The 23997-nt window shown below is 42.7% G+C and overlaps 1 protein-coding gene across 1 annotated transcript in view; it reads right to left on the reverse strand.

The window, feature by feature from the left end:
• Positions 1 to 1344: 1344 nt before the first annotated feature.
• The window catches only part of arid3c (AT rich interactive domain 3C (BRIGHT-like)), a 66065-nt gene continuing 43412 nt past the window's right edge, over positions 1345 to 23997 (reverse strand). Inside the window, 6 exon segments of the mRNA XM_019366227.2 lie at positions 1345 to 1753; positions 3958 to 4047; positions 5861 to 6073; positions 6076 to 6108; positions 21680 to 21924; positions 22548 to 22731. Coding sequence (XP_019221772.1) covers positions 1587 to 1753; positions 3958 to 4047; positions 5861 to 6073; positions 6076 to 6108; positions 21680 to 21924; positions 22548 to 22731 — 932 coding nt within the window. The 3' untranslated portion in view covers positions 1345 to 1586.

The following is a 23997-nucleotide window of genomic DNA, read 5'->3' on the forward strand; positions in this document are numbered from 1 at the left end:
GCTAGGACCAATTCTATTTACATTATACATGCTTCCCTTAGGCAGCATCATTAGAAGACATAGCATAAATTTTCACTGCTATACAGATGACACGCAGCTCTATCTGTCCATGAAGCCAGGTAACACACACCAATTAGTTAAACTGCAGGAATGTCTTAAAGACATAAAGACCTGGATGGCCGCTAACTTTCTGCTTCTTAATTCAGATCAAACTGAGGTTATTGTACTCGGCCCTGAAGATCTTAGAAATATGGTATCTAAGCAGATTCTTAGTCTGGATGGCATTACCTTGGCCTCCAGTAATGCTGTGAGGAACCTTGGAGTCATTTTTGACCAGGACATGTCCTTCAATGCACATATTAAACAAATATGTAAGACTGCTTTCTTCCATTTGTGCAACATCTCTAAAATTAGAAATATCCTGTCTCAGAGTGATGCTGAAAAACTAGTTCATGCATTTATTACTTCCAGGCTGGACTACTGTAATTCTTTATTATCAGGATGTCCTAAAAACTCCCTGAAAAGCCTTCAGCTGATCCAAAATGCTGCAGCAAGAGTCCTGACAGGGACTAGAAAGAGAGAGCAGATTTCTCCTGTTTTGGCTTCCCTTCATTGGCTTCCTGTTAAATCCAGAATTCAAAATCCTGCTCCTCACATACAAGGTCTTAAATAATCAGGCCCCATCTTATCTTAATGACCTTGTAGTACCATATCACCCTATTAGAGCACTTCGCTCTCACACTGCAGGCCTACTTGTTGTTCCTAGAGTATTTAAAAGTAGAATGGGAGGCAGAGCCTTCAGTTTTCAGGCCCCTCTTCTGTGGAACCAGCTTCCAGTTTGGATTCGGGAGACAGACACTATCTCTACTTTCAAGATTAGGCTTCAAACTTTCCTTTTTGCTAAAGTATATAGTTAGGGCTGGACCAGGTGACCCTGAATCCTCCCTTAGTTATGCTGCAATAGACGTAGGCTGCCGGGGATTCCCATGATGCATTGAGTTTTTCCTTTCCAGTCACCTTTCTCACTCACTATGTGTTAATAGACCTCTCTGCATTGAATCATATCTGTTATTAATCTCTGTCTCTCTTCCACAGCATGTCTTTATCCTGTTTTCCTTCTCTCACCCCAACCGGTCACAGCAGATGGCCCCGCCCCTCCCTGAGCCTGGTTCTGTCGGAGGTTTCTTCCTGTTAAAAGGGAGTTTTTCCTTCCCACTGTCACCAAAGTGCTTGCTCATAGGGGGTCATATGATTGTTGGGTTTTTCTCTGTATGTATTATTGTGCGATCTACTGTACAATATAAAGCGCCTCGAGGTGACTTCTGTTGTGATTTGGCGCTATATAAATAAAATTGAATTGAAATTAAATTGAATTGAAAATTGAATTAACCCTGCGGAGTGGGGAAAGGGGGGCAGGTAGATGTCTATATGCAACAGTTGCTTTTTAATCAGCAGTTTGCTCACCTGTGTAGAATCATGTGGATGTCGAGTAAACCACAACTGAAATAAACTGCAGTTAATCTGATGATTTAGTAAAATGGTTCTTCTTACTGGGACTGGAGGGGGAGGTGAGAATAAGTGGAGGGTCAGGGGGAGGTGTTTCGGTGTCCATGGAGAGAAGAAGCAGAGGATGAGGAGGATGAGGAGGGCTGGAACTTTGTAGGGCTGTTTTTTCCCTGAGTCTGACAGCCATGATGTTTCCCATGGTGTCCTGCCATCCCTGCTATGGGCGACTGCCGAGCAAACAGGATGCCTGTGGAGAAACATCAAGCCTAAGTTAGCCTTGAACTCTGCGCTGTCCTAACATCAGATTTCAGAGTGTGTTTGTTTCAGATGCTTAGGACCACAAAAGGATTTATTTTGGTATCCCTCAGAGGTAATATCAGAAAAGATAAAATGGGTCTTGGATCTGACCAGTGAAATGAAATTCATAGGCTGACAAAAAACATAGTTTTGTTTGTTTGTTTTAACAAGCAAAAGGAATAATCTGACATAAGACACACTTACAGCAATAGTATTATAGAGTATGAATGCAAAAACTGTTTTTAATGGGCATGTGTGGCATGTTCACTTATTAACCCCGACAAATTAACCAGACTAAAGACCCTAACATACATTTGGTAGCTGTTCAATGGAGCACTCAATATGAAGTCGAATGAAGGAGGTTCATGAGGAAAAATGTTGAAAAACCAAAAAAACTGAAACTTAAAAAGTGGCCAGATCAACAATCTAGTATTTTTTTGTAAAATAAGGAATACCCAGCTAGCTAAGTAACACTAAAATGTTTGGAAAATCATGGATGACAACTAAAGTGGATGAATTATGGGAATTGGGAATTGATTACACAGCAGTGGAGAGTAGACTTTATCACAGTAGATGTCTTTCTGAAAGTGCTGTAACTAAGTTTAAGAATATAATCCACCCACTGTTATCATCTTCAATGCCCTGTACCAACATAGAGCAGAGCAGCTATCTGAACGCTACTCCAACAGAGGTCGATTATCTTGTTAATAATTTTACCTCCTCACTACGTACGACTCTGGATACTGTAGCTCCTGTGAAAACTAAGGCCTCAAATCAGAAGTACCTGACTCCATGGTATAATTCTCAAACACGTAGCCTAAAGCAGATAACTCGTAAGCTGGAGAGGAAATGGCGTGTCACAAATTTAGAGGATCATCATTTAGCCTGGAGAAATAGTTTGCTGCTTTATAAGAAAGCCCTCCGCAAAGCCAGAACATCTTACTATTCGTCACTGATTGAAGAAAATAAGAACAACCCCAGGTTTCTCTTCAGCACTGTAGCCAGGCTGACAAACAGTCAGAGCTCTACTGAGCCAACAATCCCTTTATCCTGTCTCAGAGTGATGCTGAAAAACTACTTCATGCATTTATTACTTCCAGGCTGGACTACTGCAATTCATTATTATCAGGAAGTCCTAAAAACTCCCTGAAAAGCCTTCAGTTAATCCAAAATGCTGCAGCAAGAGTACTATGTGTTAATAGACCTCTCTGCTGAATCATATCTGTTATTAATCTCTGTCTCTCTCCCACAGCATGTCTTTATCCTGTCTTCCTTCTCTCACTCCAACCGGTCGCAGCAGATGGCCCCGCCCCTCCCTGAGCCTGGTTCTGCCGGAGGTTTCTTCCTGTTAAAAGGGAGTTTTTCCTTCCCACTGTCACCAAAGTGCTTGTTCATAGGGGTCATATGATTGTTGGGTTTTTTCTGTATCTATCATTGTAGGATCTACCTTACAATATAAAGCGCCTTGAGATGACTGTTGTTGTGATTTGGCGCTGTATAAATAAAACTGAATTGAACAAGATTTAGCAGAGTGAGACTGCAGTGACACATTCAACCTGTTCAGTGCTGAAAAAATGGCAAATTTGTGCTCCTCACTTGATTCGAAGACACTGTGGACACTGAAATCTACTGGTAATTGCAAATTACCAGTTAGCAGGGACCCATCACCAGCTATGATCCTTCAGATAAGGTAGAGGCCAGTTTGAAACATACATAGTCTTTGTACAAGTTTGAGGTCCAGTGGGTGAGTGCCTTCTACAGAGTGATCTGAGAATAGCAGCTGGAAGCTCTGTGGAGATGCTTGAGAAGAGAGACCTGTTCTGAACTTCAGAGAGAGCTTAGAGATGATAGCATGATGATATGAATGGGCTATGTTAAAGGACAGATGCAGTAATTACTACAAGGCACAAGCTACTTGTATCCACACACACACACACACACACACACACACACACACACAGAAAATAAACCTTCAAATTCACAGGCCCAATTTTGAGATATTTAACTTTTTTAACACTATTGGACTGCCACTTCATTACGATGGATTTTATAGCAAAGACATCAAATTGTGTAGAGGACTAAGCACCAGGGTGCTCCTATAACTTATTGAATTTCCTGCCTGCAATTACATCAGCAAACGGCCCCTCTATTTACCTGTGTAGACAACTCCATTTATTTCTATTGACATGTTGATGCTGCTAATGCCGTTGGTAGACAGGTTCAATGCAGTCTCTTGTCTATCATCTGTCAAGAGAAGGGGCACAGAAGGAGAGAGAAAAAAACTCAATATGAGCATTTAGAAAAGGAACAGAAGAAGCAAGAAGAGTATTGGTGATAATTCAGAGAGTGACAGGATAAGGAGAGCTTTATTAAAGAGTTCTGGGGAGAAAGAACTGTCAAAAGATGGCACAGCTATTTCTGCATGTCAATTATGGATGAATCCTATCACAACACACAGTCGGAAAACTTGGCCAGGTTCTTAAATGACAGAAATGTCGTTAACTTTTGCCATTTCAGAATGGAAACCAGCAGAAAGAAAGCGTAGCGTGTCAATAGTACTCTAAAACAAAACATGAAAGCAAATAAAATAAACTTTTAACTGAACAAAATGATCCTAAGAGAACGGTCAAGCCGTGCACACAGTGATCTCAGCTGGTGGCTGCTGCACTAAAACATCTGTAAACACACATTTATCCATTTAAGAGACAATAATAATAGTTTTTCAGTGTAATCTTAAATAACAGGGTTTGTTTTTGACAGAGCCAGATGGCCAGTGTGGGAATTAACCTCATTCTTCCATCACCTATCAAATTCAAGGCAGCTATTATGACTAATATGTGCGAGGCACTGGTGCACACAGAAATGATATCACACTTGAGTAGCTGGGCCTCTCATTCTTCCTTTAACCGCTATCATTAAGTCATATGTGACTTATGGATTTTCATGAGCTGTGCTGGCTGCAGCCAAAGCCCCGGCAGAAGGGCGCACTCAGTCATGATCAGCATGAAAAAAACATCTCTGAGTCTGATGAGTCTTTAATGACATGTTACATGATGAATTCTCTGTATGTTACTGACTGTTTGCTGTTTGTGACACATTTTTGAGTCAGGCTCAGATTTACACTCAAATCAGCCTTAAATGTGTTTATACAGACATAAAGTGAACATATTTAGTCCCAGACCATACTGTATTAGTAATAATAGTTAAATTCACATGTGAATGAACATCTGTTCTGTGAAATGTTAATTCATGCTAACCACCTCTTACGTGTCTCTATGTCCAAGGTTCAGAAATGTTCTAAAACAGCTGAACTCAATAATTCCTGACAAATGTTAATAAATGTGTTTGTTTGGGGCTACTTCACCTCCTAGTGCCACAAAACACCTTTAACAGCAACACCATCTGAGTACAACCCTGCTCCATGTTAAACACTTTATTACTAAAATACTTCAGACTGTATCAGGATTTTGTAAAATGACACATTTAAATGTGATCATGAAGCACTGAACAGATGATGAAGTAGGAGCTTAAACAGCACATCTAACTTCGTTAAGGGAAACAGCATGAACAAGACTATAGAAGAAAAACCTTCTTAGTAGACAAAATTAGTGTGAATGGTAAGAAACGGCCTAAACAACTAAAACATCTCATTGTAGGATTTCTTTGCAACAATAAAAGGAACACAGGCTGCAACAGTGCTAAGCTATAGGAAAATCTATTTCTTTGTCCATTTAGGTTCTAGCAGAAGCTTCAGTGGACACCAGATTACATTAGATAGTATTATATCCATGAGCATCTGAAGACTTTCTGTTAATTGACCCTTTTTAATGTCCTCAGAAGTTTCATTGCCAAAGCCATGCAAAGAGACGGCTGTGTCAGGGCTACTGAGTATACAGAGGTCATGCCCTCAAGACTGTTTTGGAAATTTAGAAGTTTACATTGTGAAATTAAAGACTTTACTTAAACTAGTTTGAACTGGAAAATGAAATGAAGAAATGACAAAGATTCACATACAACCCCAACCAAAGAGCATGCACTCAAACCTTACTGTCTTTACCTCTGTTGTTAAGTTTGATGTTGAGGGGTAGCTGGGAGGCCATTGCCAGCAGGTTTTGCTGCAGGGCATGCTGCATGATCCTCTGCTGCTCTATCATCGTCTTCTTTTGTGGCGGCTCACCACTGTCCAGTTTCTCTCTCAGCTGTTCCAGAGCGGCTGTCTGGACGGCCATGGCTGCAGCAGGATGGCTGCTGGGAGACATGGGAGAGCCAGCTGCCTGGACAGGCAGCTGGCAATCATGGGTTCCTCTGTAGGAAAAAACAAACAAAAAAAGCCAATATATTACCTGTCCCTGCTCTTATACAATATTTACATTAATATACATACTCATAAAAACAGGCTCCTCTAATCACCTGTCCAAAAATCAGTCTGATATTAGAGTGATTTCATTTTAACACAAAAATGATTTGACACAATAGTTCTTATAATAAAAATGTGATCTATAAATATATCCTTTTTGGTTCCTCACATAAAGAACAAACATTTCATATTTTATACAGGGTGGGCCATTTATATGGAAACACCACAATAACATGGGAATGGTTGGTGATATTAAAGTCCTGTTTGTGGCACATCAGTATATGTGAGGGGGCAAACTCCTCAAGATGGGTGGTGACCATGGTGGCCATTTAGAAGTCGGCCATCTTGGATACAACTTTTGTTTTTTCAATAGGAAGAGGGCCATGTGACACATCAAACTTATTGGTAATGTCACAAGAAAAACAATGGTGTGCTTGGTTTCAACGTAACTTTATTCTTTCATGAGTTATTTACAAGTTTCTCTTTGTTCACAGCCATTGACATGTCGAAGAGGTTAACACGTGAGGAGTGGATCGAAATTGTGTTGATATCTGGCGAACGCAGTAACCGGGTCACTGCAGCAGATTTCAATGCAAGACACCCTACGAGACCACCCATCTCCCATGCTACAGTTAGCAAACTGCTTACTAAGTTCCGTGAAACTGGTTCAGTGTTGGATTTGCCAAAATGTGGACGCAAGAAAACTGTCACTAACGAAGAAACATCAGTGGCTGTCCTAGCTTCATTCAGCAAGAGCCCACAGCGTAGCACTCGCCGCATGTCACTGGAGAGTGGCATTAGTCGAACATCCCTTCGGCGGATATTAGCTACTCACAAATGGCACCCTTACAAACTCCAGCTACTGCAGCATCTCAATGAGGATGACCCAGATCGGCGCACAGAATTTGCAGAATGGGCAAAACAAAAATTGGAACAGGACCCTCAGTTCACGCAGAAGATTTTGTTCATTGATGAGGCAAACTTTTATGTGAATGGTGAAGTTAACGAACAAAACCACCGCTATTGGTCTGACACTAACCCACATTGGATGGATCCCTCCAAGACTGTTGGAACAACAAAAGTGATGGTTTGGTGTGGTATATGGGGTACAACGATAGTGGGTCCATTCTTCATCAATGGAAACCTCAAGGCCACTGGATATTTGAAGTTGCTACATGATGATGCGTTTCCCTCTTTATGCACTGAAGCTGGCACGTTCCCTGAGTTTTTCCAGCAAGATGGTGCACCACCACATTATGGGTGCCAGGTCCGAGCATTCCTAGATGAACAGTTTCCTGGAAAGTGGATTGGTCGTCGTGGGCCAGTTGAATGGCCCCCAAGGTCTCCCGATCTGACCCCCTTAGACTTTTATCTTTGGGGTCATCTGAAGGCAATTGTCTATGGTGTGAAGATACGAGATGTGCAGCACCTGAAACTACGGATACTGGATGCCTGTGCCGGCATTTCTCCTGCGGTGTTGCTATCAGTGTGTGAAGAGTGGGAGAAGAGGGTTGCATTGACAATCCAACACAATGGGCAGCACATTGAACACATTTTATAAGTGGTCAGAAACTTGTAAATAACTCATGAAAGAATAAAGTTACGTTGAAACCAAGCACACCATTGTTTTTCTTGTGACATTACCAATAAGTTTGATGTGTCACATGGCCCTCTTCCTATTGAAAAAACAAAAGTTGTATCCAAGATGGCCGACTTCTAAATGGCCACCATGGTCACCACCCATCTTGAGGAGTTTGCCCCCTCACATATACTAATGTGCCACAAACAGGACTTTAATATCACCAACCATTCCCATGTTATTACAGTGTATCCATATAAATGGCCCACCCTGTACATTGTTTCCCTTTTTTCCTTCTAAGGATTTACATTGTAAATGAATTTACAACAATCTGACACGTTTGTATTTGTTTGTTTCTATTTACTGAAGTATATTTAAGTAAAAGATTTGGGCTTTGCATTATGTGGCAGAATATCACAGGAAAGCCATGCAGCACATAGCCCACCAACAGTCTGCAGCTAAAAGCAGTGTAGTGAAAAAGTATTTTTAGTATTATATAGGAGAAGAAGAGAGTCTTTAGATCTGGAGACAAACAGGAGCTGAGAGTTGTCCAGAAGAAGCTGAAATGGAAGATAAGGCAAGGAAAGGAAAACTACAGGAGGAAGATGGAAGAGCAGCTGCAACAGGACAACATCAGAGGGGTTTGGAACAGCCTGAAGACAATCTCAGGACAAAAACCAACCCCCCAGGCTGCAGGAGACTTGGGGTGGGTGAATGACCTAAATAAATATTTTAATAGGGTTTGATCAAACACCCATCCCTCCCACAGCATCGTCCCCCCTGCTGCAATCTCCTTCATCTTCAGGGACTGCCTGTCCTTCATCTCAGGACTTCACACCTCTCAGCTTCACACCTTCCAGCTCCCAGTCATTACACCCTCCCCCGGCTTCTCTGGACTCCAACATACACACCCCTCCCCCAAAATCCACTCTTTCTATCTCAGCACTTCAAGTGAGGAATGAGCTTTGCAAGATCAAGGTGCGGAAGGCTGCAGGTCCAGATGGCATCAGCTCCAGGCTCCTGAGGTGCTGCGCAGATGAACTGTGTGGCATCCTAGGTTATCTGTTCAAGCTGAGCCTGTCACTGGGGAAAGTACCACAGCTGTGGAAGACCTGCTGTGTGGTACCGGTACCAAAGACCTCCCATCCCAAGGACCTCAGAAGCTACAGGCCGGTAGCCCTGACATCCCATCTGATGAAGACCCTCAAGAGGTTGGTTCTGAACCATCTGCGCCCCCTGGTCAGGTCTTCATTGGATCCGCTGCAGCTTGCTTACCAGCCTGGCATTGGGGTGGAGGACGCCATCATCTACCTCCTGCACCGAGCTCTGACTCACCTGGAGAAGCCTGGAAGCACTGTGAGGATCATGTTCTTTGATTTCTCCAGTGCTTTCAACACCATCCAGCCACGACTTCTGAGAGACAAGCTGGAGCTATCGGGAGTGGACCACCACATGTCCCAGTGTATACTGGACTACCTCACAGAACGTCCACAGTATGTGAGGTCACGGGGCTGTGTCTCTGACACGCTGGTCTGCAGTACGGGGGCCCCACAGGGAACTGTGCTGGCACCGTTCCTCTTCACCCTCTACACTGCAGACTTCTCCATCAACTCCCCACGCTGCCACCTACAGAAGTTCTCTGACGACTCTGCCATAGTCGGCCTCATCACAGGTGAGGACGACTCAGAGTACAAACAGTGGACTCTGTCTGGACTTTGTAGACTGGTGTCAGCAGAACCACCTGCTGATCAACGCCGGGAAAACCAAGGAGTTGGTGGTGGACTTCCGGAGACGCAGACCCACCACACTGACACCGGTGAACATCCAGGGAGTGGACATTGAGATAGTGGACTCTTATAGGTACCTGGGTGTTCACCTGTATAATAAACTGGACTGGAGCCACAACACTGATGCTCTTTACAGGAAAGGTCAGAGCAGACTCTACCTGCTGAGGCGGCTGAGGTCATTTTGGAGTACAGGGAGCGCTTTTAAAGACCTTCTATGACTCTGTGGTGGCATCTGTCATTTTTTACAGTGTGGTATGTTGGAGCAGCAGTTTATCGGCAGCTGAGAAGAAGAGGTTGGATAAACTCATCAGGAAGGCCAGCTCTGTTCTGGGATGCACCCTGGACCCAGTGCAGGTGGTGGGAGACAGAAGGACTCTGGCCAAAATAACATCTCTGATGGACAGAGTCTCCCACCCCATGCATGGAAATGTTGCTGAACTGCAGAGCTCCTTCAGTGACAGACTGCTGCATCCTAGATGCATGAAGGAGCGTTTCCGCAGGTCCTTCCTCCCTGCAGCTGTCAGACTGTACAATCAGAACTGCTCCCAACAATCATAGATGTTTACATCTGTGCTGTAACTGCAATAAGTTAATCAACCGATTCGCACTACAACCTGGTTTGCCTCTTATCTGTAGTTATTTATATTTAATTTAATACAGGGCTCTAGAGTGCGACCAATTTGGTCGCAAATGCGACCAAATTTTTCAGTGGTGCGACTAAAAAAAAATATTTGGTCGCACCGGTGCGACCAAATATTTTCGGGTAACACATAAAAAAAAAAAAAATCTCTGCAACTCTCCGTGTGGTCAACAACAGACACACATCATGCCCCTATCGTGGACTAAACCAATCAGAGATAGTCAGGGGCGGGACCTCTCTGATTGGCCGTGGTCCAGTTGAAAGTGCAGGTGGAAGAGAGAGGTGAGTAGCTTGAATAGAGCGATATCAATTCATTAACGGATTCCACACAAAGACGTAAACACAGAGCGGACCCGACGCATCAGAATCAGCTTTGTCTTTCTCGGCTTTCTCACCCCACAGCCCGAACACGGACACGCTGTCGGAGCTCAGCGATTCTGATGCGTCGGGTCCGCGCTGTGTTTACGTCTTTTTGCGCTGATTCTGAGCTGCAGGTTTTGTCTCTCTCCAACCAAAATTCGCCGAGCCAGCAGCAAAAGAAGCAGCAAACTAGCTTCACATTTGATCAATGTCGTCATGAATTCCCTCTGACTTTTGCTGTTTTGCTTCCACCACGATAAAAATCACACTTCATGCGCAGCTCTCTCTCTCTCTCTCTCTCTCTCTCTCTCTCTCTCTGTACTTCAAGAACAGTTTCCCGTCTCAAATCTCTGTTTTCTGCATTATTCATTGGCTTATTACCCACCAGTCTACCGTTGTTTACAGCGCTGTCGGTCGCTGTCTTTTTCTTTTCTTTTTCTTTTTTTCACTTAAATGACCTCGGACAAGAAAGCCTAATTTCTGCTGTTCAATACTGAAGAAATTTAAACTTCTTAAAATTATGCAATATTGCAGAATATTTTTAAGGTTATCTGCTATAAAACGCCAGACCAGGAAAATCTCCTTCATGTTTTTCTGTGTTTTATCCTCAGTTACTTTGACACAAAGGCATCTGCTGTGATGTTCACAATTCTGATGAAGTCTCATGTGTATCAGTACTGATAAATGATCAGAATTATAATATTTCTGACTGTCTGAGGCTAAATTGAATCGAATCAGGACTTTGAGAACCAGAATCGAATGGATTATAGAAATCAGTGATGATACCCAGCCCTAGTGAGCAGCCTAGGCCCGACAGAAGTGGATGTAGCTATGGGTAATAAGAAAAGATGAAAAGAACTATTGATGACTTTTGTGTTAAGTTAAGGACTGATCCGTCTGAAATTCATAGCCAGCTCTGACATGGTGCCATCAATCTTTGAATGCTGAAAAAACAGCAGTGTATCCAGGAAACACATTATATGCTGCAATAAATGCACTGCCCAAGTGTCCCCTCTCCCCACTGCCTTTCAGCAGCAGGCAGCAGCAAACAGGTTGTCAGAGGAGCCAAGATGATGATTAAGTTTAACATTTTCCACAATATTGACAAAGCACTTTAAGCACAAGTTTGTTAGTTAATAATTTAGAAATGAATATTGTCTGTATGGACTTCCCCCCCAAAGAAAGTGCACATGTAAAACTGCGGTGTTAAGCGATGCGGTTGAAAAATTTGAGTGCGCCTAACTTTTGTGCCGGTACGCCTAAATTTTTAAAGTTAGGCGTACCGGTGCGCCCATGTCAAAAAGTTAGTCTAGAGCCCTGTAATAACTGTACAGTACTCTCTGTATAGTTATTACATATTTACATTGTCCTTAATTGTCCTTAATGTAAATATGTAAGAAAAATATGTAAGAAAAATTGTGTATGTTTCTGTTCTGTGTCCTGTGTACTGTTTGTTTGTTTGTTTGTATATGTGTCTTTTTGGCTGCTGTTACAACCAAATTTCCCCTTGTGGGACAATTAAAGGATTACTCTATTCTATTCTATTCTATTCTATTCTATTCTATATCAGTTATTACAGTGTATGTGTAGTATAAAACTGTCTAAGCTGACAGGCAGAAAAAAACAGGGAGAAATAAAATAAAAGGATTGAGAGAAATAGGAAAACACGATGTATCACCGACTGCTGCACCTGTAAGAAAAAAACAAAGAAAGAAAAAAGCCACACAGTACCTGGAAAAGAAAACGATGAAAATGCACACATACACAAATCAACAACCTTCTTGTGGTGTGTGAGAGAGTGTGGGAAGCAACAATAACCCCCCACCGACGAAGCCAGAGGCACATAGACAAAGATCCAGGACTTCTCGACCTCCAAGAGTACCAATGTCTAAGATGCACATAGCAGTGAATGGGTGAATACTGCAGCAGCCCCACCCACCAACCCCTGGGTAATGAACCTTCCCCCCAAGGCTCCATATTTATGGTGATATGTTGTGAACCACAGTGACTATAGTTTAATTAAAAAGGCGGGGCGAGTCATTGGGCAGTACAACCAGCAGAGGCATGTGAATGTCCCTGCCCACTATGGCCCAGTAATATTGTAAAGCCTTTCTCAAGTCAGGATTTGGCTCCAGGGAAGGGAATCCAGGAATCTGCGTAAGACAAACACAGGGGATGTTTCTAAGGGAATCAAACGCAGGACAAACGCATGGAGGAGAAAGAGCCACCGTTTAACTGTGTAGTTCAACAATCCAGCAAAGAATGGCAGCCATCCACTACTTTAAGTAGTGGCTGCTAATAAGATCATTGGGATCAGAAGGGTGACTGCCACAGGTGTGCCAGGTCAAAGGTGGGAACTGAGTCTCACCCATGCACACAGACAGCAACAAACAAACACAGACAGAGGAGAGAGAGAAAGCTGAACCAGAGAGACAGATAGAAAACAAACCCAAAGAAATCAGTCAGGGAGGACTGAGGGACCATGACAGTACACACCCCGCCCTCGGCCACCCAATAGGCTTGTCATGATGCCGGCAGTGGAACTTCCTAATCATGTTTTTATCCAGAACTGGGGCCTGCGGAACCCAGGACTAGGAATGGGTATCGAAACCCGGTTCTTGTTGAGAACCGGTTCCCACTGTTTCAATTCCTTGGAATTGTTTGCCATTTTTCAAACGATTCCCTTATCGATTCCAGTCGCCCCGAATGACGTCACCACGTTGCGGAGCGTCATTTACCTGGCAGGGCGCCTAAGCGGCTCAGACGCTCAAAAGTTTGGTTATACTTTACGAGAACGGATGACAACAGGGCAACTTGCAATACTTGCAAAGTAGATATTTCATTTAAAGGAGGAAACACTACGAATATGCAAAAGCATTTGCTCACAAAACACGCGATGACCTTAAATGAATGTCGTGTTTTTAATTCTGCTCCGGACTCGTGAATCTCAACCCAGCAGCAGCAGCGGTAACGTTTGCACGTCCTCTCCCGTTAATACGGCAGGTAAATAATCAACTAACAGTGCATATTATGTTAGCGCGATCTGCCTTATTACAAAACCTGCCATTACTGTGTGCTGCATTTAGGTGACCATGATGAGAGAGACAGAGTCTGGCTGGCGCTCGCTGGCAGTTCTCGCTGCAGTCTACCGTTAGCGTCTCCTTTCAGGCCAGGATAGACGAATGTCACCGAGCAGTGACTAGTTTGTGGTCAAAGGCTTGCACCCATTTGCCACAGCAGATGCCCCCGATTTTCAGTAAGTGAATGTGTTTAATTGTAGGCAGGGACATTACTGGATATTCTTGTGTAATTGCTACAGAATAATTTATGTTATACTTTGTTATTGCTACAGAAGAATATTTATTTTATTATTTTACATTTACAGTTTTTTTTCCTGGGGACCCTGTGACACCCCATTGAAGAGCCGTAGGCTGTGGATCTCTTAAGATCTCACTGTTGGGTTTGTAAGGCCATGTTACTCCTAAATTTCTATCTTGTTCAAAGATAAGATATAAAACAAATTCTAAGCTAATGGACCTTAGTGTTCTTCTTTTTAAAAAGAATCGATAAGAGAATCGAATCGTTAAACAGAATCGAAAATGGAATCGGAATCGTGAAAATCTTATCAATACCCGTCCCTACCCAGGACTGAGCTGAGCTGTATCCCTTCCATTCCATGGATGCCTCTCCCATGGTGTCTGAAATCCATAATCCATGTAATTGAGAAGGCAGGTTCCCCATGACTCTGCTAGTGGTAGTGGTCTGAAGGATGGGCACAACGGACTGGAGAAAACAAATTTTAATTGGGTGTCATTAAAGACTTTGTGAATTTCTATGTTCTGGGGTAACTTGATATGGGCAGACACATGGTTAACCATGGAATCTAACTCTAAAGGCCCAATAAATTTAGGGGGCAGTTTTTTGTATTTTGAAAAGACGGGTAAAAACACGAGTGGAAAGCCAGGACAGTAGATGGGTGCTGGGATTCTGCTGCGATCGGCTAGGTGCTGGTGGCACAGGTGGCTTTCAAGAGGCAGCGGCATCTGCGGAGATGCCGTTGGACTGAGTGCTCACCTTCACCAGATGAAAAGAGTGGAGGCTGGTATCCGAGAGATGACTCAAAGAGACATAGTCCGGTTTAGAGCTGGGCGATATTTCAAGTTTTTTAAAAATATCGATATATTTTTATACGAGATATAAGATGTGACAATATCCTTTATATCGATATAGTCTATGTTACGTTATAACTATACTTGTGGAGCCGCAAGTTTGCCTCTCTTTCGTCCACTTTTGTCTTTACGCAACGTTACTCGACCTCGCCTCTCCTTCACTGAACACAACTCCCCCTCCTCCCCCATCGCTTCACCTGCAGGCAGCGACAAGATGGACACGGCAAATCTCCGTTAATGAGTTACTGTGCATCGCCCCGTGCGTGGGGCTGGACGGCGTCAACGTGTTAACGAGCTAACCACGCTAACGAGCTAGCCACGCTAACGCAATGCACGGCCTGAAATCCTTTCATTCTCCCAAAAGTTGACTGCGCGCCTTTTGTATGAATTCTGGTTGTGCTTGATGACCGCGAACCGATTTTATGTGATACACAGCGCTCAGCAATCTGTCAAAAACTGTTTTAGTTCGACTTTGGTAAGCTACGGAGCTGCACCGCTTGATGGATTGTCGGAGCATTACGGCTACCGAGGAGCCTCGCGGAGTGATACGTACTGTGCTTCAACGTAATATTACCGTATTGTGTGTGTATAAGGACCATAAATGGCTCCTGTTCAGAGACATGGTTACGAAGCGGATTTCAAACTCCAGGCTGTCAGTCACGCAGTAGAAGTTGGGAACAGAGCAGCTGTGAAATCTGTCTTTGTTATTATGCTCAGCGTCTGTTAGTTTACATTTTGACTGCACAATTGTGAGCTCTTTGTTATGCACAAAACAACATAGTTTTCTTTTATTTATGGAGCATTATTATTTAATAAATGCTCATAATTTATTTTTGAGTAGTTTTTTTCATGTTCATCTATGCTGTATGTTAATAAAAGTGCCTGTGTGACATCTGGGACACAGCTTTGACTAAGAACTCTCTTTTTGTTCTTACTTTATGGCTTTAAAAAAATATCAAGATATATATCTTATATCGCCATCCAGCTAAAAAATATCGAGATATGAATTTTGGGTCATATCGCCCAGCCCTAGTCCGGTTGATGAAGAAGGTGTGGTATGGGCATATTCTATTCAGGCCAGCTGGGAGCTCTAAGTGGACTGATTAGAAGAAGCAATGCAGCACAGCGTGGCCTCCAATACCTGATGGGTGCTTAGCTGTTCATCTGAGGATAAAGCCAGAGAACAGACTGACCTTGGCATTGAGTGCAGTGCAGAACTCTCATCAGACTTGTGAAGCGAATGCAGAAGTATTCTGCAGTCAGACACTATGTCCAGAGGGAAGCCGGAAAACATGGTCGGGGAGGAGTTGCATGATCTTTAATGCAGAGGGAAACTTGGGCAGAGCAACAAAGTGAGCATCCTTGGAGAAGTGATCAATAGTAGTAAGTATTGCTGTGTTATCTGCTGCGGGGAGTTGACCAGTGACAAAAGTCAAGAGCTATATGGGACTATGGGTGAGCGGTGTAGGTAGAGGCTTTAAAGAGGACATGAAACACTAAGCCATATAAAGACTTGTTTACATCATGGAACCCTGCTCACAAACCGAAATAGATGTAACTTTTGTAGCTATTTTCTGTTAACTGGAACCGGCCAGTCGATCACTACTTGAACCTTAGCTGGTTCAGGTTTGAGGTGTTCCTTCTCAACAATGTACCGGAAGAAAGAAACTGTGTCAATGTGAAATCTGCACTTCTCTCACTTAACCAGTTTGTTTTTAAGGAGGCACTCAGGATATGGGAGTCATGCTCTTGGAGGGACCAGGAGAAGATCAGGATTTTGTCTACAAAAAAACTAAATGGTTGATGAAATTCTGGAGGACATTGTTCACCAGGGCCTGAAACACAGTGTTAGCATTACCAGATGCTCAAAGTGGCCCAGGTGGATGTTAAGGTTGTCTTCCATTCACCCGCCTCCCTAATCCACACCAGATGATAGGCATTGCAAAGTTCTAGTTTGATGAAAATGGTGGCTCCCTGTAACAGCTTGAAAGCAAATGCCAGTAGAGGCAGTGTATATTTTTTTAACAGTTATTTTGTTCAACCTGAGGAAGTCAATACAGGGCTGCAGGGCTTTGTCTTTCTTCCTGACAACTAAAAATCAAGAACCTAGGGTAGAGGAAGATGATGCCTGCAGCTAATGAGTATTTTTTCATCGCCCACCCCCCGTTCAGGTTTAGACAAGCTATACAGCTGTCTGGTGGAAAGTGAAGCACTGGGAAGGAGGCCTATGGCACAGTCATATGGTCTATGAGGGGGGAGAGATAGTGCCAAATCCTTTCAAAGTACTTCAGCCAGATTGTGTTAAATGGAAAGAGCAGATGGGTCTGGAGATGAGGATGGAGGATCAGAAAACAGTAGGGTTGACCCAGAACCAGTGGAGTAAGTAGTTCTTCAAACAAATATAAACTTTCTTCCTCGGTCTGGTCAACACGCAGAGATAGAGGCGGATCTTATAAGTTATATCAGGAAGTCCATCGAGTGTTACTTGAAGAGCTTCAGAGCCAGAGCGTAAAACTTTGTTCTACCATGGAGTCAGTGAGTGGAGTGTGTGAGAGCAAGTGTATAATGAGAGTTTTGAAGGTATCATGAGCCATGATAGGGAAATGTATTTATTATTTTCGCCTGTCTCCACCATTCCCACCATTACAGACGAGCGCCATTTTTTGGCTGCCAGGGACAAGAATCAATGAAACTGCCTTTCTGGCTCCATTAAAGACGATCACCTGGTGCTAACCTGCTTCTGTGCTCAGAGGGAGAGAGGCAAATGCCACCATGCTCCCCATTTGTCATCGGGTCCCTCTCTCTGCCTCCGGCCATTTCCACAGTATTTCTGCTGAAGGAGAGAGTGAGAGAGTTTCTGTTTCTTCTTTGGTCACAGATGTAGCCATCTTCTCTAATGCACATTGCAATAAGACAATCCAGCGAGGCGGGTAACTCCTTAGCAGCTAACTCATTCTTTAATTCATCGTTTAAACTTTGTAGAAAAACTCTAAAGAACTCTTGTTCTCTAAAGAAATGAACTGGTCCCTCAATGCAATTGACACTCTCTTCTTGACGAGGAGTCTGGGTTCGGGAGAGCCCGATTGTCCTGGAGGGACGTTCCCTGCCGGATACACTATGGATGGGTGGCACTGGGCGAAAGGACACTTTCTCAGGCTGAACACAGGACACACATCCTCACACAAACACACACATGTACACTGACACAGATACACACTCCCCCTCCCTGAATCCCAATGCCTCCCATCCGATGTAGACGGATGTTCAGCATCACTTTAGGATGCGCAGAGTTTACAGCTGTCCTTGATGCTGCTGCGTACATTGGCATATACCCCTGTTGCTTGTATTGTGTTTTATGGTGTTGTGAAGATACATGTGCTTTTCAGTGCTGAGGAGTTTTGGTTTTCTGTTCTCATCCTCATCCCCCATTAGAAATCAGGATGAGCTGAGTTTCTTTTTCCTCCTCGACTGCCTTTTTGTGTTGTACATTTCATTGTTTTTATTATGCTACCTGTTCTGACCTGTCTCCCCATTGTGATGTTTGTGTATTGTATTTACGGTCGGAGGAGGTCCAATTTCTCTGGCAGGCAACTGCAAGTGACAAATAAAGGCTTCAATCAATCAATCAATCAATCAATCAATCAATCAATCAATCAATCAATCAATCAAACTCTTCTGTGGGTCTTCTCCTCCCACCCCGCTTCCTCAGCCACAATCAAAAAATCCAAAAAGTCGGCTACAGTCCGCTTACCTTGTTTCAGGGTAAAAAGACGATGAGCAGCCAGGTCAACATTCAACTCTTTATCAAAAATATTCTAGAATTATGAGATGAATTCTTTAATACAGAGATTAGGGTTATTGTTTAACACAGCTTTAGCCCATTTAAGCACCTTGTCGCAAAAGAAGTCCACAATCTGGAACATGATCATCGTCATGGTAAGCAGGTAGGACTGATTCGCAGGACTGTAATAATAATAATAATAATAATGATAATAACAATAATAAATTTTATTTAAAAAAGCGCCTTTCAAAACGCTCAAGGACACTGCACACAACAGAATAGAGATAAGCAATAACAACAACAGCATAACAACTTACAAAATTATAAAAATAAATAGTAGAATGGAAAAGCTTATGTGGAATAGGTTATTGTGAACAGGTGGGTTTTGAGTCTAGACTTAAAAAGAGGGAGGGAAGTGATATTTCTTATATCAGGAACAAGGGAATTCCAAAGACGAGGAGCAGAGCAGCAGAAAGCTCTGCACCCCATGGTGGCTAGCCGAGGGGAAGGGACGGAAAGTGAAAGAGAGGAAGAGGATCTGAGACACCGAGAAGGAACGGTGATCTGAACCAGGTCAGAGAGGTATGAAGGCGAGAAATGATGAATAGCCTTAAACATATACAAAAGTATCTTGAAATGTATCAATTATTTGATCGGAAGCCAATGAAGCTGCTGCAGAGCAGGGGGGATGTGGTGCATAGGAGCCCGTTCTCACTCCCGAGGCGTAACATCCTGACGTTTTGTCACGTCCCGCGGCGTTCCTGAGGAACGCGAAAGGTGACCTTCCACGTTGTTATGGTACGTGGCGGGTTCCAGCCTTGTATTGCAGCCCTAAACCTAACCTTATACCTAAGCCTAACCATAATCTTATTTGTAACCTTATCCATAACCTTATGCCTAACCATAACCTTATTCCTAACCTTAACCATAACCGTATCCCTACGCCTAAACCTAACCTTATCCCTATACCTAACCATAACCTTATCCCTAAACCTAACCATGACCTTATTCCTAACCTTAAGCAGCACTTTAGTGACGTGAAATAGTGTTTTCCCAAGCGATTTTAAGGGAAAACGCGAAGATGTGTAGATTGAGTCCAAACAGTTCTCATGTGTCTGCAGTTTTCCGATGTCGTCACGTAGGAACGCGTTGGGTGGCCGAAAACGTATTATGTTGACGATTTGTCACCTAGCGTAAAATGTTACGCTTTGGGAGTGAGAACGTGTTGTGCATAGAAGGGGTCCCGGTGATAACACGAGCAGCAGAGTTCTGGACACGTTGAAGCTGATGGATAGATTTTTGACTAAGACCAAAAAGAAGAGAGTTGCAGTAATCGATCCGTGAAGTGACCAGGCTATGAACAAGAATGGCAGTGGCATGTGGGGAGAGAAAAGGACGGAGGCGACTAATGTTACAGAGTTGGAAATATGCAGACCGAGTGATGTTATTGATGTGTGAGTTAAAAGATAGAGTACTATCAAGGATGACACCCAGACTTTTCACACATGGAGAAACTCTTGGAGTTATTGATTGTAATAGAAATGCTATTAGTTCTGGATAGTGTTGATTTAGTGCCTCCCAGGAGAAGCTCTGATTTGTTACCATTGAATTTGAGAAAATTGGAAGAGAACCATGAATTTAGTTCGACTAAACAGAGGGTGAGGGAGGACGGGAGGAGAGCAGAATCAGGGTTAGTGGACAAATAAAGCTGGCAGCATAACAGTGAAACTGAATACTGTATTTACGATAAATGTGTCCAAGCGGAAGAAGGTAGATAATGAAAAGAAGGGGCCCAGGACAGATCCCTGAGGCACGCCCGCGACCAGAGGGCTGAGAAGTGAAGGATTTGAGTCGAAAAAACTGAGTGCGATCAGACAAGTATGATTTAAACCAGGGTAGTGGAGTATGGGAGAGACCGATGGAGGCTAGCCTACTGAGGAGAATTGAGTGAGAGATAGTACGAAAAGCAGCACTCAGATCGAGGAGAAAAAGAATGGAGAGTAAACCAGAGTCAGCTGCCATGAGAAGATCATTGGTTATTTTTATTAGCGCTGTTTCAGTGCTATGGAAGGGGCGAAAACCTGACTGGAACTGTTAATATAAATTATTGTTAGTTAAGTATGAGTGGAGTTGTGTGGCAACTATCTTTTTGAGAATTTTTGATAGATATGGTAAATTGGAGACAGAACAAAAATTATCAAAATTATTGGGATCTCAGCCTGTTTTTTTCAGCATTGTGGTGATTACAGCAACTTTGAAGATGGCAGGAACAGTTCCAGTGGTAAGTGTAGAGTAGATGATAGCAAATATGAGGGGAAGCAGAGAGGAATGGGGTCTAGCTGAAAAGTAAAAGGTTTTGACTTACAGATGAAATATGAAATATCAGTGACAGAGGGAAGTTGGAAAGCAGAAAAACACTGTAGTTCAGTGCGTTTATTTACAGTAAATATATTCACACATCACTCTCTCAAGTAACGGTTGGCTCACCACACACCAGGGAAGGAAATCCAAGAATCTGCGTAGGCGAAACACGTGATATGTTTCCAGGGGCATCAGAGGCAGGGCAAACAGAAAGAGCTAGAGATGCGACGCACTGTGTCGCGGTTTCAGAGCATGTGTCGAGAAATCCAGAAGTAAGAAGTTACGAAGTATCAAGGTTTGCTTTAAGGGCAAGTGACGTCACTGATGATTCCTGATGCTGTTTCAGAAGGTAGCCTAAGTGTTGGCGTGATTTATGAATCAAACCCAGTGGATTCACAGTAATTGTCTGTGGTTGTGGTTGTGTTGGCATTTCAACTGGAGCAAAGCATGTAGCATGCTTTCTTGGAACCTAATGAAAGGACAACAGTTTCTCCTTTATGGCAACACTTTGAGCTGATCCCTCTCAAAAAACATATAATATAATACTCACAAGTTGATTTTTTATTTTGTGTTTTTGTGTGTGTGTGCTGGGTGGGGGTGGGGGTTTGTTGTGTCAAGCAACAACACCAGGTCTATGACTGTGATCCAGACAGATGTGCATATAAGAGAGATAAACATCATAGCATAACAAATTAGGAAAAGAGCACATGAAAAAACAGCAACATCAGGTCCTTGAGCTATAACTAATGTTGAATAAACGATGCAGTAGAAAGCAGGAAATAAAATGTATAAAATGACGGTAAAATCTAGTTACCATCTTATACCTTGCTGTTGTCTCTTACCTTTCTTGATCACAGGAACCTGGGAGATTTGGCCACTGTTGTGAGTAGGAATGGGTAGGTGGGACATCTGTATCTTTGGTGAGGACAGAAGGCTTTGGCTTCCCACAAGAGAGCAGTTCAAGATGGCTGAGCCATAACTCTGCCTTCGGCCTTCGCGGCGGTTGCTGTCAATAGCTGCCTGAAGCTCGCCAGGGGAGCTCAATCCCCGCTTTTCACATTCATATGGGTAGAGGTACTTCATATACCTGCAAAGAAGATGCTAATGATTTCCTGATTTTTTGTGACTATTTTTTAAATTGTTTTTGTTTTAATGTTACATATTTTGTTGAGAAAGGTGGGACTGAATGAGATTGAAGTCCCCCCAGCTTACCTTTCATTACATCTGAGAGAAGCTCAAGGACCTGATGTCCTTTTATTTTTACAGTGATACAGAGTGTGTGTGTGTTTGTGTGTGTGTGATACAAGGACCGGAGGGGGGAGTAAGTGGGACATTAAGGATCCACTAATCTAAAATAATCTCTGAATTTAACATATTTGATTTTAAAAAGACGTCATATTGACTATATTTTGATTGCAAACACAAAGTTTTATAGAGGAAAAGTGAGAAGAGGTGATTAAGTAGATAAAAATCATTTTGAAATGAATATGAATGAATATTCTTGTTGAGGCAACAGTGTATATCACCTGGCTAAACATTTATGACCAAATAATCCTTTTTTTTTTCTTTTTATCAAGGAAAATAAAAAATACACAATAAATCTAAAATTCACTTGTTAAAATAAGCAAAAAAAAAAAAAAAAAAAAAAAAAATATCATGAATTGGTCATCCAGAGTTCCCAGATGACCGGTAAGCTGTTCTTATACTCACTGTGTTCGGAGAGTGAAAGCTGCACTGGTAATAGAGGTAGGGAGGTTAAGGCCTTTGGTGATCTCCCGCCATATTTTCTTATTGATGACTTCCACTAAGCCGCCTTTTTCTGTAACAAGCTTGTAGAGCATGTAGAGATCCAACACCTGCTTGGCCATGATAGGAATCCGATTCACTGGAGTTCCTGCAGAAAGCAAACACTATTTTCACAATCAATTCCATTAACTGAGGTTCCTACTATCGATACGTGTCTGTACCTTCTTATTTATCACAACCCAGTAAAATGTCTGACAGGAACATGAAATATAACATAAAAGAAAGGGTTTTTTTTAAGTCTGATATGTGCACATTCACTCGAAATGTAACACTGTTTTAGTCATGCATACATGGGAACAAAGTGTTTGATCCCCTGCTGAGTTCATAATCTTAACTACCTACAAAGAAATGAGCAGTCTATTATTTCAACAGATGGAGTTCTTAATCATGAAAGACATTCCTGATGGGACAAAGACAGGATAAAGACATACTTTGGAAGACAGCCACAGGTCAGCAATAACAAATGATTAAATTCAAAGAGGTGTATAAACACAAATAGTAAAAAGAGGCAAGCGGAGAAGAAACACTCATTATGGGAATCCCCCAGCAGCCGAGGCCTATTACAGAGGGCTCAGGAAAACCTGATCCAGCCCTATTCCACTTTTATTGACATGGAAAATTTTAAGATTAAGCTTAAAAATAGAGAGGGCGTCTTCCTCCCGAATCCAAACTGGGAACTGGTTCCACCAAAAGGGTCTGAAAGCTGAAGGCTCTGCCTCCCTCCTACTTTTAAATATCCTAGAATCAATAAGTAAGCCGCAGTGTGAGAGCAAACCTTTTTGTTGGTGTGATATGAAGTTTTAAAGAAAAGATAATTATTTTATCTGAGCTGAGCACTAAATCAGATAAAAAGTCTGAGAAGTCAGAGAGAAACTCTGTGTAAGGCCCAGGTGGACGATAGATGATAACAAGTAAGACTGGTTTCTGAGTTTTACAGCTGTGATGGACAAGGCTAAGCATCAGGCTTTCAAATGAATTAAAAGTCTGTCTGGGTCTTTGGTTGATTGATAGGCTGGTGTGAGGATTAGAGCCACTGGGGAAAAAAAATTGGGATGACTTTTCCCCCCCAGAATCTGAGAAAAATGTCAGACTTTTTTTTTCAGAATTCTGACTTTAATCTCAAAATTCTGAGAATAGGATGTCCTCATTTTTTTCTCTTTCCAGTGGCTCTAATCCTTGTCCATAGAAATAAGACGGTATTTATAAAATTGAATACACAGGTAAGGTAACCAAAAACACCCCTGTGTGTTGTAACAGAAACAGGAAGTGATACTGTACCACAAACACAGCCAACTCCCCACCATCAACCGGATGCGGTTGGCTCAGGACAATCTCCTGGGCAGCAGCTAAGGAT

Source organism: Oreochromis niloticus, linkage group LG12, assembly GCF_001858045.2.
Source record: "Oreochromis niloticus isolate F11D_XX linkage group LG12, O_niloticus_UMD_NMBU, whole genome shotgun sequence".
NCBI classification, from domain to species: Eukaryota; Metazoa; Chordata; class Actinopteri; order Cichliformes; family Cichlidae; genus Oreochromis; species Oreochromis niloticus.